At 49.0% G+C, this 17,278-nt stretch overlaps 1 protein-coding gene across 4 annotated transcripts in view; it reads left to right on the forward strand.

Annotated features, from left to right (window-relative positions):
- Nucleotides 1-17,071, forward strand: part of VPS35L (VPS35 endosomal protein sorting factor like) — a 113,185-nt gene extending 96,114 nt beyond the window's left edge. For 3 of the 4 annotated variants that reach the window (XM_035022378.1, XM_035022379.1, XM_035022381.1), the window contains 4 exons: nt 4,700-4,865; nt 9,797-9,915; nt 16,183-16,329; nt 16,824-17,071. In XM_035022378.1, coding sequence (XP_034878269.1) covers nt 4,700-4,865; nt 9,797-9,915; nt 16,183-16,329; nt 16,824-16,922 — 531 coding nt within the window. In that variant the 3' untranslated portion in view covers nt 16,923-17,071. The remainder of the gene's footprint in view (nt 1-4,699; nt 4,866-9,796; nt 9,916-16,182; nt 16,330-16,823) is intronic. The other variant, XR_004682333.1, reaches the window with a different exon arrangement.
- The last annotated feature ends 207 nt before the right edge of the window (nt 17,072-17,278 follow it).

A 17,278-nucleotide genomic window follows, 5' to 3' on the forward strand; every position in this document is an offset into this window, starting at 1 on the left:
CTGCTCATCCATTGCCCTGTGCCGGGAAGTCCTTCCTCATCATTCAGTGTCTAGGACTCCTCCCCCCAAGCCCTGCAAGGGAGGAGTCACTGTGCCTTGTCCACTTAGGGCACCCCGGAGCTGGGGAGCCCATGCAGCTTGCCTGAGGCTGCACAGCTAGTGAGCAGCCAAGTCAGAATTTGAACCCAGATCTTTGCTGCTCCGGAGCCTGGCTGCACCATCTGAGCCTGAAACGTTTACAGTGCACTTACCTGCTCGAGCTTGAGCCTTAGCAACGACAAATAGCGCGGCACTAAGCATGGGAGTACTAATATCTCTTTGAGGTCCTGATTTCAACTCTCTGGATAAATACCCAGAGGTGGCATTGCTGGATCTTAGGGTAGCTCTATTTTTAATTGTTTGAGGAACCCCCATACTGTTCTCCAGAGTGGCTGCATCAGTTTACATCCCTGCCAACTGTGTACAAGGCTTTTAAAAGGACTTGATTCATTTTATTTGTTGAGAACAAAGTTGAAGTGATTTTAGACTAAATAAACTACCTGGCTCACTTTATTCATATTTAGAAATGCAGAAATAAACATTCCCCCAGGCCAGCCCTCTCTCCGGCAAACAGCACGGCGTGGAAGCATTTGGAAGCATTCTGCTTTGGTCTTCACCGCGGTCAGCCTCTTGGTGGGCTGCAGATAGACTTCTCTATATGACGGAGCTAATGCATTTCTCCTAACATTTTGGTAGGACACGTAGTCTTCATTGAATAGGTTCATTGTTAACACTTCAGAGGCCTAATTTTGATTCAGTTGACTTTTATAGGCAATGGAAATGTTACTACCATCAGTTTTCTGGCCCTGATCACCTAGGACACAGCAGGGAACTGTCTTTTTCTACTCCTTATCCTTGTGAAGAGGTCCAGCCATGAGCATGACATGGGGTCTGAGTGCTGAGCTTCATTCAGCCCGTCTATTCCGTAAATACTTGCTGATCTGGGAATTGAGGAGTGAACCAGAGAAGTGCGTCCTCCACTCAGGAAGAGAGACACTAAGCAAATAAATACACACTTAAAACTACAGTTGTATAAAGCCCCACAAAAAAATACAGGGACTTCTGAGAACCCAGATTTGAAGGGAAGTGGGTCCGGGAAGTTTCCCAAGAATGTGCTGCTAGAGCTGAGATCCACAGGATGACTAGTAATGAAGGGCCTTGGGGGGACAGGAGAGGGCATCCTGGGCAGAGGGGGCAGCATGGGTAAAGGCCCTCCGGTGGGAAGGCACACCCTACATTGGAGGGACCAGAAGAGAGCCTCGGTGAGTCGTCTGTGGTGGTGCTGAGGGACGCTGGGGGCGTGAGCTGGTCAGACAGGCAGGGGTGGGCTCCTGCAGAACCGTGTAGCTCCCCAGACCGTGAGCTGGTTCCCGACAGCCTCGCATCCCCGTGCCGCTCTGTCCCCTGCCTTCCCGCTTCACTCCCCCCGCTTTCCTGCCCTGCTCCTCCAAGCGCCATGCCCCATCCTGCCCCATGTTCTGGCTCCTTTTCTGAAGGACTTTATTATTTATCACCAACACTTACATACCCCTTCCAGTGAGCCAGCCAGCAGTTCACAAATGCTCCACAAACAAGCCTGTTGCTCTCCTTATTGGCACAGAGAGGTGAAGTGACTTCCCAGGGTCACCAGCTCGTAAGCGGCCAAGAGCAGAGTCAAAGCCAGGATGTCTGTGCTCAGGGCATCTTTGCCGCCTCTGATCTTCGCGCTCCTGGAAAGTCAGTCATTTCCAGGGTATTCCTGCCTCTGCCAAGGAATGGCATTTAATACAGGGATTCCCGCAGACCAGAACCAGGGACCCAAAGGGATATTGCAAATAGTGGAAGCCAGGTCCCCTGTCTGTCCAGCTGAGAGAGAGAGAGGGTTGATTGGGAGCTGCCTCATAGGCACTGGTTTGCTCTGTCAGGGAGGCAGCCTCGGCAGAGACGCCGGCGGGGGGGGGGGGGGCACCTTGCTCTGCTTGCATTGCCAGCTGAATCCAGGACCTTTTGTTCTTCTAATTTTGTTTTTAAAGATTTATTTATTTATTTTAGGGAGGGGGCGAGGGGCAGAGGAAGAGAAAATCCTGAAACAGATTTCCCACTGAGTGCGGAGCAGGACACAGGGCTCCATCCCAGGACCCAGAGATCATGACCTGAGCCGAAATCAAGAGCGGGCCGCTTAACTGAGCCACCCAGGCGCCCCTTTCTCGTCTTCTTCTTTTAAATCTGTGTTTACTTGCCTTGCTTCGGTTGCGGGCACTGAAGCATCAAAGTACAATTAAAAAAAAAAAGTTACGACCACTGAAGCGTGGATATCCTATGGAAAACTTTTTCCTGGTGCAGAAGGTTGGAAGTAGTCTCGTCTCTTCAGTTATGAGCAAAAAGCTCACGGAAATGGCTTACTGCAAACCTTTCTGTCTCCATGACCCCTTGTCCCCCTCGGTGGAGGTGTGCTGAATGGGCTCCCACCGCAGTTACAACAGCGGGGATGAAATTGTTACTGGAACATTCAGATTGTTGTTTCTTCCCAAGGCAGGTCCTTAAATAAAAAATATTTTTGAACATCCACACAGCAGAACAAAATAGCCCAGTCAGAAACAGCTGTTCGCAGAGAGAGGCAGTAGTGAGTGAGTTGCCAGCTGAGCGCGACTCTAGATGCAAGGCAGACCACAGCGAGAGCAATTTTGATCACTGTAGTCTGAGGCGCTCAGCCTCGAGGCATCATGCATCCTCTCTTGCTGATACCCAGGCACGATTCCTGTAGATGTTAACAGCTGTACCAAACCTCTCCCACCCCTCCACCCTCCTCCTCCCGGTTGAAAGTGTACTGCGGGTCATTTCCCACCCGTCCTGGTCCCAGCACTTGTCATCCTCCGTGCAGGTGTCCACAGTGGCTGGCGTACGGATGTGGCTTCCCCCCGTTAGCCGGCTCCATCAGCTCAGAGAGCGGCACGGTAGGAGTCTCTGCTTGAGCCCGGGTTCCTCCGTGGGCCAGCCGTGTGACACGGGGCCCGCTGACCTCTCCGGGGCTCATCTGCCATCTGTGAAATTAGGGGCTGGTCATAACAGTATCTTTCTGGAACGCAGAAAAGCTACCGTGGTGACCATGAACGTTAGCGACTATTACTTGTCTTCGTAGCCACCTGAGCGCCTGGCACGAAGAAGGCGTTCCGGCTGTGATACATTCGGCACTATTTTCTGAGTCCTTGCCGTGTGCCTGGCACTGCCCCAGAGCCAGGGACAGGGACGGAGCACCGATCACATCGTGTTCCCTGGGCAGCCCTGGCTGTGAATCGGCAACTACGACAGCTGAAGTACCTGTCCTCCCGGGGGTCGGAGGCTAGGATGAAAGAAAAACGTAAACCAAGAGATGCCGTCAGAGATATTCCCAGAAGGAATAAATAAGTCACTTCAGAACTGCTCTGAAAAAATAAGGACGATTTGTGACGGAGACTGGGGGAAGGTGTGTGTTAGGCTCTGGATGGATGACCAGGGAAGGCCTCAATGAGGAGCCCGCACGAAAGATGGGATCTAGAGACCATCGAGGAGCGGGTCTGGCCAGGTCTTACAGATGAAGATTTCAGTCCGAGGGAACAGTAGGGCCGGGAGGCCAGACCTCCTTGGCACACGGGCTGCTCCTCTGCCCTGCCATCGAGATCGGTGTGGGAGACTGGCCCCTGGGGACTGTGTCACCCGGGCGTGCTTCCTTCTCTCCAACTCGTTTCAGCCAGGGGCAGGGACTGGCCGCAGACTGGAAGGCAGGAGCAGAACAAGTTTGGGGTATTTATAAAATACCCTCATGCTCACCGGGCTGTGGTTTGGCAATGGCCTTGTTCTTCTACCAAGGCCACGGTGGCCTGGCAGGACTGTGGGGGGTCCAGCTGGTCCCAGGAGCCATCAAGGTGTGGCTACCAGGTCAGCGAGGCAGTGGTGGCAGGGCCCGGGCACTCACCCCTGGCGGTAGAGGTCTTGGGGGGGTGTGTTCAGGAGGAGAGCCCCAGAATCCCAGGTAGCGTGTTGGAAGGGAAGCCAGTTGCCAGCTTTGTGCCGTCCGGAACCCTCTTTCGGTTCATTTCAGCATCTGAGAAACACCATTCTAAACTCTGAGTGTCTCTTGGGTTTTTCCTTTCCCAAGAGAGCGTCCTCAATTTAGCTGTTAATGTCACTGAACACCCTAAAGAGCAATGCTATATATAAAGCTGGTGCCTTTGGTGGTGACAGTGATCATTTTTGGGGGGGGGTTACCCAGAGTAGGTGGCTTCCGCTGTTGCATCTGCTGCAAGACCTGCAATCTTGCTTTTGTAGTCCAAGGAACAGGGCTTTTTACTGCTACACACATGGGAGAACAAGACTGTAATTTTGGAAAACAGGCTATTAAGCTGACAGGTAACTTGGCCTCCTTGATTCCTTGGATCCAAGGAGGCTCTTGGGGCTTGTCTCCCCAGAGTGGAGCATGCTCATCAGTGGGGTTAACAACAGTCTCTGTTTTCTCGGTGTTACTGAACCAGGCTCATGAGTGGCCTTGCCTCCGGGAAGTGGCTGGCACTGTAAGTCCTCCACAGCTGTGAACGGGAGGGACCTGGGCTTCTGTCTTCATGGTTTTGGGGATTTCCGCCCCCCCCCCCCCTCCGCCCGCCGCCTCATATCTAGGATTATTTCTCCTGTTTTGGCTTTTCACTAGGATCATCCCGAACATGGGGTCCTGTTTCTTGTTCGAGAGCTTCTCAACGTGATCCAGGACTACACCTGGGAGGACAGCAGTGACGATAAAATCCGCATCTACACCTGCGTCCTGCACCTCCTCTCCGCCATGAGCCAGGAGAACTACCTCTACCACATAGACAAAGGTAGCGGGGTGCCCTCTTCCCATACTGCTCCGAGCTTGAAGTTCATGAAAGTCCAGTGACGTTTTTTTGTTTTCTTTTACTTAATCTAGTTTTTTACCCACCAGGAACTTCTACTCCAGGGCCTTGCTAAATGTGCCCAAATAAGAATTCCCTGAGCAGGTTCCTAAGCCCCATCCCATCCCTTCTTAATTAGGATCCTCAAGAAGGGGCCTGAGAATTTTGTCTAGAACAAACATCCAAAATCCTTTCAACAGTCAGACAAGTTTAGAGAAGCACTCTTTTGGATCTGTGCTCTCTTTGGTGCACTACGAATAACCTAGAAAGGTGGTTAAATATATACATGCCTGAGCTTCATCCGGGGCCTGCCCCTAACCCCAGTCTCAGGTGGGACTTTACCCAGTTCTTCAAGTGATGCTGAGATTCCGTGAACCCCTAGTTCAGATGCTCAGAAGGAAGGAGGTGGCCTTGCTCCCCCATGTGCTACCAGCCATTTTGAATTTGCTGCTAGAAATTTGAAAGCGGACTTCTCATATCCTGGACACACAGGACAGTCCCAATTCCAGACCTCTGCCTGCAGAGCCCAGGCATCTGCCTGCTTATCAGACCCTCAGTTCCAGTGATTGGTTTCCCAGAACATGGCCCTATTGTTAAAAGTGCTTTGGCCAGTAATGACATACTTGAGGGTTTAAGCAACTGTCTCTATACACTTGGAAATTTCAGGAAGCAAATTCGCGGGAGGGCCTTCCCCTATGACTCTCAGAGGCTTCCTCTAGCTGGGATTTGGGGGCTCATCGTTAAGATGTAACTTAGGGAGGCTGCTTGATGTCAAGGATGACAGCTCCCACGACTTGAGCTCCTACTGCATGCCGGGTAGCACACCAGACTCCGCGGATCTTCCTCCTGTACTCCTTACAGCACTGCAGAGTGTACGACAAGCATGGGTGTCCCCACTTTCCATTCCAGCAAGGGGAGACTCAAGGTCCTGTAGCCGGTTAGTGACGGAAGTGGAATTTACGCCCAGAACTGTGGGGCATGCGTCACGCTCCCTCCTCAATTACAAAACAACAGTGTTTTAATTAAAGTATAACATGCTACATACATGCCATCAGCTGTAAAGCTCAGTGACTCATCACACAGTGAACACACCCAGGTAACCCCCACCCAGATCGTGCCCCCCTTCCAGTGAGCACCACCCCTTTCCTCTCCACGGTTCACCACTCTCCCGACTTACAGCATCGCACGTTAGTTTATACAGTTTTCACTTTTATGTGAATGAAATTTAGCATGCATACTTTGGTGTCTGGCTTCTTTTACTCAGTATTCTGTGTGTGAGCTCTGTCCGTGTTGTGCGTAGCTGAGTTCCTCCTTTTGCATTGCCGTATCGTATTCCGTGGCGTGACCGTACCAGAATTCATTCATTCCCTGACGGATGAACATTTGCATGTTTCCAGTGGTTCTGGTTCTGGCCGTGAACATTCTTGGACATGTTCTTGGTGTACATTTCTGTTGGCTCTGTGCCTACAGGTGGAGTTGCCGGCTCATGGGACTTGCTTATGTTCAGCTTTGGTAGACACTGTCTCACAGTCTTCCAAAATGGTTGTACCCATTGACACCCCCACCAGGCATGAATGAGGGTTCCCTCTGTTCCCTCCCTGTGGTCAGTCTTTTTCATTTTGGCTCTTCTGATGAGTGTAATTTGCATTTCTCTGATGACTAATGAGATTGAGCACCTTTTCCTTTATTTGTTGGCATTTTTATTTCCTTTTTTGCCAAGTGCACATTGAGGGCTTGCAACTATGGAGAGACTTCTGAGGACCAGGCACTGACGTGGAAGTGGGTCTGCAAAGCTCAGGCCCTGTGAGAGGGGCAAGCCCTCTCCTCCCTCTTCTGGAGCAGATTCATTTAACCCTCTAAACTTACCACAGCCACGACAGACTGGGGGCCAGAGTGCTAGCAAAGGGAGCGTGGCGAGGTTTGATAGGCAGGAGCCTGGCTTTTACATTTCTAGCTTTTAGAGGAGAAAGCGGAAGGATGGGTGGGTTTTTTCCCTTTTTTTTGGCCCAGCTGTGTTTACCGTGGATGCGTAATTGTGACCTGACAATTGTCCTGGTAGGAGAGAGGCCCAGGGGGCCCGAAGGAGGCTTTGCCTTCCCATCCCTTTCTTATTCTAGGCAGCCTTGTAGTGTTGACACAGGTTAGAACTTCTGAAGAACTAGGGTCACAACTTTTTTGCATTTCCAAAGGATGCCTCTGCGGCTTTCTTTCTCGATTAAGAAGATGGCATTGTGAAATCACCTGGAGCAAGAACCCCAGCGCGTTCACCCGAGCCTGAGAGAGAGAGGGCGTGTTCGACAGGGAAGGGGAGGATGCCGGCCTACTGAGTGTTTACTTCATATGCAGATAGCGTCGATGTGGCTGGAAGACCACAACCCAGGATGGCTCCGTGAAGCCATTGTAGCCCCTTGGCTGCTCCACGCCACCTGCCAGGCCCTTGAGGCGTTGGGGGTCATGATCCCAGGGCCAGACAGGTGCAGGGACTGCAGGCTATTCCTAGTGGCCACTTGCCAGGGATGTCATTTATCTCCCTCGGAAGAGCTGCGCCTGGACTCGCAGGGGCCACTGCACACGCTGGTCTGACCAACTTCCTTCTAATTCTCAAGTTTCCCCTTTCCTCCCTCCGTCACCACCAAGTGTTAGCATGGAAAACTCATCCCGCCCCCGTTCCCCCTTGAGCACTTCGTCTCCTGAATTTAATCTGTAGAGCTTGGCCTGATCTTGCTAATTCCAGAGTTCCATCCCAAGCCTAGATTTTAAGATCTCGTAACCCCTTGCACTGCCCGCTTCTAACAATCAGTACGTGCTGTTGTGATTGCCTCTTTGCTGGTCTGCATCTCCTTACGGTCTGTGAGCGTCTGTGAGGCAGGGACGGCCTTGGCCCCCACTGGGTCCCCAGCTCCTAGCCTGGAACCTGGTGCAGAACAGGCCCTCATCCAGGAGGTGTAGAGAAAGAGAGAGAGAGAGAGTGCGTGTGTGTGTGTGCATGTGCAAGTGAGCAGCCTGCTCCGAACACACCCCTGGCCCCTCTGGGAAGGAAGCCTGGGGTGTGTTGGCCATGGGTGGTCTTAGACCTTCTCTCTTTTCCAGTGCTGAGCTCATCAGAAAGAGAGTAGATTCCAACCCGGAGTGAGCCTGAGAATTTATGCCAGGAACTATTCCGGTCCTCAGCGGTAGACGTGAGAAATTCCTTCCTGCCGCCCTGCAAACTCAGGTGGTGAATGGCTGAATCACATTCCTTTACCAGAATCCCAATCTTTTACATTCTTTTAAGAGAATAGCTGTCCTCCTCTGACTGGTGGAGAGCAGTTGAGACGCAGCTCCATACACAGGCAGTTCAGAAGTGGATTAGAGATCGCCTTTGCACAGAGAGGCTGGGGAGCAAGGAGACTGCTGGGGAGCAGTTGTTCTTGTTCTTAGGCAACGTGTCTGCAGTCTGCTTACAACTGGTTCAGCCACAGAACTCCGTCATGTGTCTGTGTGTCTGTATGTGTGTGTCGTGGAGAGCACAGGTATGTATTCAGTGTACCGTTTTCCCGACTTTTCGGCAGCCTTGCCAGTTTTCAAAATAAAAAGCGGGAAGAATAGTTGTTATTCTAGAAATAGCAACTAGAAATGCACAGAAGGCATAGCTGAAATTACTTAATTAATTACTGTGTGCTTATTCCCGTCCCATTCTCCGGAAGGTTCAAGACTGATGACAGGAAATTATGAAATTTAATTTTTTTAATTAAAAAAATTGATTCTTAAGCAGCTATAAATTAGGAAATATAGATGTACACATCTGGGCTCTACTATGGATACTTTTGTCACTTTTTAAAAATTAAGTATCTTATAATTATGTGTTATTAATAGTATAATAATATAGTGTACTATGTGGTAATTAATAACTATAGATCATGTACTTTTATTATCCTCCAAGTATTTAATACTGTAACAGAGCATTTATTTTTCTGATTTTTTTTTTTTAAAGACTTATTTGACAGAGAGTGTACATGTGAGGGGAGGGGCATAGAGAAATCCTCAGGCAGACTCCCCTGCTGAGCATGGAGCCCGATGCAGGGCTTAGTCTCAACCCTGAGATCACAATCTGAGCCAAAACCAAGAATTGGACAGTTAACCAGCTGAGCCACCCAGGCGCCCCTGTTGGATTATTTTCTTAAAAATAAATACCTTAATGGCTTCCCCAAGTCAAAGATACAGACTTTTTGTACTAAGGCTTTTTTTTACATTTTTAAAAAATTCATAACCTACACATAGTGATAAAATAAAGTTTACCATTTTAACTATTTTTAAGTGCATAATTCACCTTCATCAAGTATGATGAGTGTTGAGCAGCCATCACCACTACCCATTTCCAAGACTTTTTAATCATTCCAACAAACTGTACCCAATAGACAGTGACTTCCCATACCCCCGCCCCCCTGCCCCCGCCTGTGGTGACCTCCACTCTGAGTCCTTCTATAAATCTGCCTGTTCCAGTGTCCTGTGAAAGAGCAATCATGCAGTATTTGTCCTTTTGTGTCTGGCATATTTCACTTACATAAAGCTTTCAAGATTCATCCACATTTCAACACGTATCAGAATTTCATTCCTTTTTGGGGCACCTGGGTGGCTCACTCATTAACCATCTGCCCTCGGCTCAGGTCATGATCTCAGGGTCCTGGGATCGAGCCCCACCTCGGGCTCCCTGCTCCACGGGAAGCCTGCTTCTCCCTCTCCCACTCCCCTGCTTGTGCTCCCTCTCTTGCTGTGTCTCTGTCAAATAAATAAATAAAATCTTAAAAAAAAAAAAATTCATTCCTTTTTATGATTGCATAATATTCCTTTGTATGGCTAGACCACGCTTTGCTCACTGCTCTGGTCTGTTCCATCAGTTGACTCCAACGACAGCCTTTATGGGGGAGACTCCAAGTTTCTGGCTGAAAACAACAAGCTGTGTGAGACGGTGATGGCTCAGATCCTGGAGCACCTGAAAACCTTGGCCAAGGATGAGGTAGGTGCCCTCTGCCTGCTCACTCTGAATGCACAAGTTTCCAGGGTGGGTTGGACATTGTTCCGTTCTGGAAAAGAAACTCGGTCATGTGGGTAATGTGTTTCTGTGCAGACTGATAACTGAGCGCTCCGTCCAGGGCTTTTGCTCCTGTACTAAATGCTCTGTGTTTTTCAGTTGCTTGCCTCTCCTACCAGAATGTCAGCCCAGGGACCTTGCGACATGAGTCTCGGAGACCTCCCTGTCTCTGTCCCATGTGTCACTCACCACAGCATCCCCCCACCTTGAACAGAGGCCCGCATACAGCAGGTGCTTCATCCGTACATGCTGAATAAATTGCCTGTATTTTGCATATCTTAGGTTTTTTTCATGCCCACAACCAGCCTGAGATGGAAGTGCTCTGTTTATTCTCATTGGACAGTAAAGGAAACTGAGGCTTAGAGAGGTTTCTCCACAGCCCTGGGTTTCCTCTGGTGATAGAACAGGGTCGTCACCCTGATCCCCGAGGCTGAACTTTGAACCACTGCGTTGCCCTCCTCGACCAAGGCCTTTCGCTTTTTTACCTTGTAAGAAGTGGCATGTAGTTCCTGTCCCACCACAGTGGAGGTTCTGTTTCTCCAGCCTTTGTTTTTGTTTGTTTTTTTAAGATTTTATTTATTCATGAGACAGAGAGGCAGAGGGAGAAGCAGGCTCCCCATTGAGCAGGGAGCCCGATGCGGGGCTCGATCCCAGGACCCCGGGATCATGACCTGAGCCGGAGGCAGACACTTAACCAACCGAGCCACCCAGGCAACCTCTCCAACCTCTGTTATGAGTGTAGCGTTGAGGACTCTGCATTTATCATCTCAGTGAATTCTCACGACAGACCAGTGAGGTGGGACAGCTGTTGCTTTACACTGTACGGACAGGGAGACAGTCCCAGAGTGGTAGCTACGCAATGTGGTCGAGGCCGTCTTCTAGAACCCGTGTTCTTAACCACAAATTACATGGATATGTCAGGTGTTGCATCTTTTGTTTTCAGAGCAGTTTTTCCCTAGTCTCCATATAGTTAGATGATAGTTAAATTTAATTTCCATTTAGGACAGTCTACATATCTACCTGTGCTCTTCTCCGGTTATGCCAACCACTGCTTCCTTTGCAGCTTCAGCCCTAACATGTGGGTGACAGATGGCTCCCAGAGGCCCTGTCTCAGGCTTGTTCAGACCTAGGCTCATCTCTGGGAGTGTGTTCAGGCTGATTGCTGTTGTGTAGTCAGGGCCTGTGGGAAGGGGGGTGGAGGGGGGTAGTGCCTTAGGAGTCAAAGCTGGCGCCTGACCTTTCTCTGCGTTCTTTCCATGGGTCAGCTGGTGCCTGAATTTATTTCCACCTCCATGTACTCCCCTAGGTCTTGCTCTTCACTACTCCAAGCTTTCTGCTTGAAACTCCGAGCATTTCGTTTTTTTTTTTATTCCCACCTGGCAAGAGACCACCTGATGCTCATTCCTAATTTCATCCTGGCAGGCCCCATACTCTCCCGCCGCCCTGCCCCTCAATTCCCTTTCCCAAAGCTAAGGCAGATTTTGGACTGCCTATTTCCCAGTAGCTTCCCAGCCTTCCTTCCTTCCCTTCCCTGGATTCTCCCGTTCCTAGGTTTTGCTCCTTTATCCCCACCCCATCAAACCCTTTGAAGACAAAATAAGATCAAACTGAATTTTAATTCATACTCATTTCCAGGGCTATATGAAATACCACCATTGTCCTTACCCCCTTCCCCACCAGAAAATCACAAGAATATTGCATAGCTACGGACGTACACGTGTATGATGCACATATGTGTTCTGGGTTCCCATTATCCTCAGGATATTCAAGCAGGTGTTGGAGAGAGTGGGATTTTTTTCTGGACTCCATCCTCCAGTGCCCCCTGCCAAGTTCTAGGGCCAGCCTTAGGGTTAGCAGTAGGTCCCACGTGCATCATAGCACCCTCTCTAGGGAGGGAGTATGTGTTGGTGTGTCCCACCAACCTGGGGACCCTTCTGGATGCAGGGCTGGGGAAGTTAACACATGGAGGGCGCTTCCCTGTCAGGGGACGGGGCAGAATCAGAACCCCAATTTCTTCAGGGAGACTGGTTTATCGAACCAGTGAGTATCAGAAGAGGCAATTCTCTCCCAACTGAAAGGCCTTTTTCAAACACGGGCCAACTTTTAGGGCCAAAGACCCACCTCTTCTTTGTCTCTTTGTATTGGTAGTTTTCAGGGGAGAGCTCTTCCTACCCTGCAGGAGAAATGGGGTCCTTTACCTTGAGCTCCTCTGCCATGAAAAATTCTTCTTAGGCACCTTTTCCTGATTTTTAAAACCATGGGTTCTGGCTCCAACTTCTAGCCCAGGGACCTCTTAGAGCAGTACTGTGTTTAACAGATTACACCCAAGAAAAAATTGCCACATGGCTTGAAAATACATTTCTTCACCCTGATGCAACAGGCTGGGTTTAATCAGATGTGGCCACTTACAGCATCAATGACCATAGCCTAGCACAACCCCCAAGCTCACAATAAAAATAAAGCCAAGAACTATATGTAGTAGTTGTGTCCCACTATCCCCCCCCCGGCCCCCCGCTGCCACGGAGTTTGTTACCTGGGGCCAACTACTGTCCAGAAGCAGATTCTCCCCCTTCCTGACGTCCAATCAGGTCAGTAGCAGCCTGACATGACGTCATGATGACCGTGTCATTCACCTCATCTCATGGAGCAGTTTATCCCTTTACATCATCATAAGGGTGAGTACAGGACAGTATTTTGAGAGACCAGATTAACATAACTTTTATTATAGTATATAGTTCTATTTTGTTAATTTCTTACTGTGCCTAATTTATAAACTATCAGAGGTATGTATGTATAGGAAAAAACAGTACATACAAGGTTCAGTACTGTCTGTGGTTTCAGGCGTTTACTGGGGGTCTTGGAACGTATTTTTGCAGTTGTGGGGGGGACAGTGCTGTGATTGTATTTAATGTTTGTCTCTTTTTCTCTTGGGGGAGGGGGCACTGATTGCAATAATGACTCTGAAACAGGATTCTGAAAAAATAGCAAAGTTGGAATTCTTCTAAAGAACATTTCAACTCACATAATACCAGGGACATTCAGTGAAAATGTCCTTCCATATATATATGCACATTTACCGAGCTGAAATGGAACGTACCATCCTTCATTTTAACAATGCAGTTCGAAATTCAGCGTAGGCAAGCATGTCACGGCAGGGGCCCTGGGAGCCTGGGACCTAGGAAACGGGTCAGATTTCTCTACCAGGTGGAGAGCAAAGCTTCCTGTTTTTGGAGACCCCCAGTGCCGATGCCAGGCCTGAGGAGGTCATCCCGAAGCTGGGAGCAGCCCTGCTTCCAAAATTTTCTCTCAACCTACATGAAGGGGCTCGGCAGTTTACTCATGAGCTTCGTGAAGTTGTTTGTTTGGGTGTGGTGAAGCTGGGAATCATGCCAGACCCGCGGAGCTTCCTGGAAATGACAATTCTCATAGGAAAATAATGAAAAGAAGCTCTTTTCTATTTAAAACTTCTGGAGAAGAGGAGGGGGGCCTCAAGGCCCTGATTTGGTTCTCTCATAATGTGTTCTTGTTTTGGGGGTCTTTGCATGTTGGCTGGCATGACTTCTCATCCCTCAGATCTGTCTCTGATGATTGCACTTTTAATGGGCTGTGCATTTGAAACACATGTGGATTGGGCTTTTTAAGGTAAAATGCTTACTGAGAAGATACAGAATAGAGAAATAGCTAGTTGTTAGGTGTTGTCTCCCTTGTCTTTTAAAAAATCTCTCCCACTTCAATGAAATGTAGTTAAAGGACCTCTCTCAGGGGAGACTCTTTTAGTTGTATTTGAAATAGAATTTGTTTTAGCTTTGTCCTGTAGATATGCACCCTCCTGTTTTCCCAGCCATCAGACGAGGGCTGGTTCGAAAGGCAGGCAGCAGGTTGGGCTGGAACCCACGGAATGGCGATCTCTGCCCAGGTTCCTGGTTGGGGTAGAAGAACTGCACTGTCTGATTAGAGAGAGGATCCCAAGCAGGCAGTCGGCAGCCACTTAATGAGTCTGTGCCCGGTACATGCCGCTTTTCTCCCAGGGCCCGCAGGCTTGGGCAGTGCACAGCACGACCCCACTCCTTGATGGTAACGTTCAGTCAGCTCAGCTGCTTCTGTGACTGTCACAGGTCCGGGCCGTTGCCAAGGCAGGCTCAACTGGCCTTGCAATGGAGGTCTCTTCATTGCTGCTCAGCCACCCTTGCCCAACCGTGCTTGAAGCTGCACCTTCATAGTTGTTTTCCTCCACCAAGAGATTGTAGATTCTCACATAGCAGAGGATGGCAGGAAGGATTAAGTTGGTTCAGTAGTGGCTCCCATGAATTTTTGTGGAATGATGGACGGACAGATCGATGGTTACTCGGTTGGTTTTATCCACCTTGAGTAGTTGAGAAAAGCAACTCTTAGCCTCTTCAGAATTTGGATTCCTAATGTGATGCTAACACTGGGTCTATGTGTATATTCCATCAGCTGGAGTGGAACATGGGAGGGTGTGGGCACAGGCTTTGGAGTCAGACCACTGGAGCCCAAATCCTGCTTTGTACTTACTACCTGTGGTCCGTGAGCAAGCTCCCCAGAGCTTTCTGAGCTTTGGGTGTCTCTGCAAAATGGGAGTGGATTGGATTCCTCTTGCAGCCTTAAAAAAAACTGCCACAGGGCGCCTGGGTGGCTCAGTTGGTTAAGCGACTGCCTTCGGCTCAGGTCATGATCCTGGAGTCCCGGGATCGAGTCCCACGTCGGGCTCCCTGCTCAGCGGGGAGTCTGCCTCTCTCTCTCTCTGACCCTCCCCCCTCTCATGCTCTCTATCTCATTCTCTCTCTCAAATAAATAAATAAAATCTTTAAAAAAAACTGCCACAAACTCAACAGCTTAAAACATTCATTTATTATATCAGTTTGGTGAGTTGGCAGTGATAATCAGGGTGTTGACGGACTGGTTTCTTTAGGATGTTGGCAGACTTGAGTTCCATACAGTTGTAGGACTGAGGTCTGTTTCCTTGCTGGCTGTTGGCTAGAGGTGTTCTCAGCTTCTAGAAGTTGTCTGCATTTCTTGGCTTTTGGCCCCCTTCTTCCATTTGAAAGCCATCAACGGTAGGTCACATCCTCGTGCTTCAAATCTCTGTGATCTCACCCCTTCTGCCTCCTCTTCTGCTACTGGTCTCTCAGAAATTTCTCTGCCTTTTAGGGCTCAAGGGATTAGATTGGGCCCACCCAGATAATCCAGGATTCTCTAAGGTCCATAACTCTAATTACATCTACAAAATCCCTTCACCCTAGCACCCAGTATAGTGCTTGAATAACCAGGGGTTGGGATCCTTGGGAGACAGTGCAAAACACGTACCTACCTACATGTGCCTAGCTGGTCAGAAATGTGCTTCCCACAAAGATGTGCTGTGTAGATTAAATGGGATGAGCTGTATAAAGCACGGAGCAGAATACCTGGCCCACTTTAAGGGCTCCTTTCTCATCTGCTTCGCTGGACTCACTGATGTTCTGCATTGTGAGCCAAGGGCATCCAGCAAGGGCCCAGGTCAGTAGCTGTCCAGGGTCCGCATGGACTGTGATAGAACCTGGCTGGCTGGTTAGGTCCACCTGTTCACTTGGCCTTCCCACATGCCTCTGTTTACCTTTCAGAACTTGTATCCTTTCTCCAAGGCCTGTTGTTGAATTCGGGTTTGGTCTACCCTGACATTTTGGCTAGACTTTGCTTGTTTAGGTACCTCTAATCAGAGGCAAGATTAGGTGTTAGAATAGTTCTTAAGAAAGCTGGGCCTGGGCTGTTTATGGGGAGCTGTCAGTTGGTCTTTATTTCTGCCCTAAATAGTGACCATAACTTTGGATGGCTTAGGATACATCTGAAAGACATTTTATTGTAGCCTTTCAGTTTTTGTTTGTACTTGCAAGAAGGCCCATCACTTCATTCCTTTACCCTGCTGTGTGTGGAGTCTCATGAAAGTATCACTTGCTTCTGCTTCCATTTCATGAGTAATGCCCATGTGGGAGGCACAGAATGAAGGCTTTATATGCTTCATCTCATTCAATCCTCACTTACCCGAGGAGCTGGCACTACCTTACTCTCCTACAGCTGAAGGCGGGACTTGGGAGGTTAAGCAGCTTGCCCTGCAGAAGATCCGTGGTAGAGCTGGCATCAACACTGGCTCCAGCCTGGGCCCCACGGCCAGATGGTAATCTCTCTCTTCTGTTTCAGGCTCTGAAGCGCCAAAGCTCCCTGGGCCTTTCCTTCTTTAATAGTATCTTGGCACATGGAGACCTGCGCAACAACAGACTCAACCAGCTCTCCGTCAACCTGTGGCACCTGGCACAGAGACATGGCTGTGCAGATACCAGGACCATGGTGAGGCACTGGGAAGGCATGGGGGTCCTGGTGAACCACATAAAGCCACCGGCCAGAGCACAACTGGCCTCAACAAACCCGTCTCCCCTTTTTTTTTTTCCCTCTGAATAAAATACACATCTATAAAAATGTGAGCTATTCCTGGTCACACCAAAATAAGCAAATTATAATCTAAGAAGTTGTACTTAAAGACTTCACTCTCTTTTATTTTAATGATTTTATTTATTTGAGAGAGGGGGGGAGGGAGAGGGAAAAGCAGGCCTCCGGCTGGGGAGCTCAATCCCAGGACCCTGAGATCATGACCTGAGTCGAAGGCAGACCCTTAACTGACTGAGCCACACAGGCGCCCCATACTTTAAAGACTTTGTTGGTTGCTTCTCCTCCTTTATCCTTCAAAAGACTTTAGCTGTAAGAAAGCATAAGCTCACAATATGGTTGATTTGTTGGTGCACTGGTGAACCAGAAAGGATACTGATTGTTCTTTTTCCTCCTAGGTGAAAACTCTGGAATACATCAAGAAGCGAAGCAAACAACCAGATATGGGTCATCTGACTGAACTGGCCCTCAGGCTCCCTCTGCAAACAAGGACCTGACTAGGGCTGTGAAGCCAAGTCCAGAAGCACCTGCTTTGCTTTATTTTTACATATACAAATTGGTTTCAGCTTTGGCCTCTACCCAGATTACTGAGACAGTGAAGAAGTAGGAATTGTCAGAGCATTAAAATCCAATCTTGTTCACAAGAGTAGCAGTGTCTTTGCGCAAGTGGCCTTCAGATCGACCTTTATCGAGAAACAGGACACAAGTAACATCTGTCACGTGTTTTTTTGTTTTTTAACTAGAAAAACCTTGAAAAGGTGTCTACTTTTAAAGAGCCACTGTTACCTAATTTGAGGGCCTCAAGTCTGGAATTGAATGTTGCCTAAACCACTACAGAAGATTGATAAAAGGT

Source organism: Mirounga leonina, unplaced genomic scaffold (assembly GCF_011800145.1).
Source record: "Mirounga leonina isolate KUSES-001 unplaced genomic scaffold, KU_Mleo_1.0 Mir_175, whole genome shotgun sequence".
In the NCBI taxonomy this organism is placed as follows: Eukaryota; Metazoa; Chordata; class Mammalia; order Carnivora; family Phocidae; genus Mirounga; species Mirounga leonina.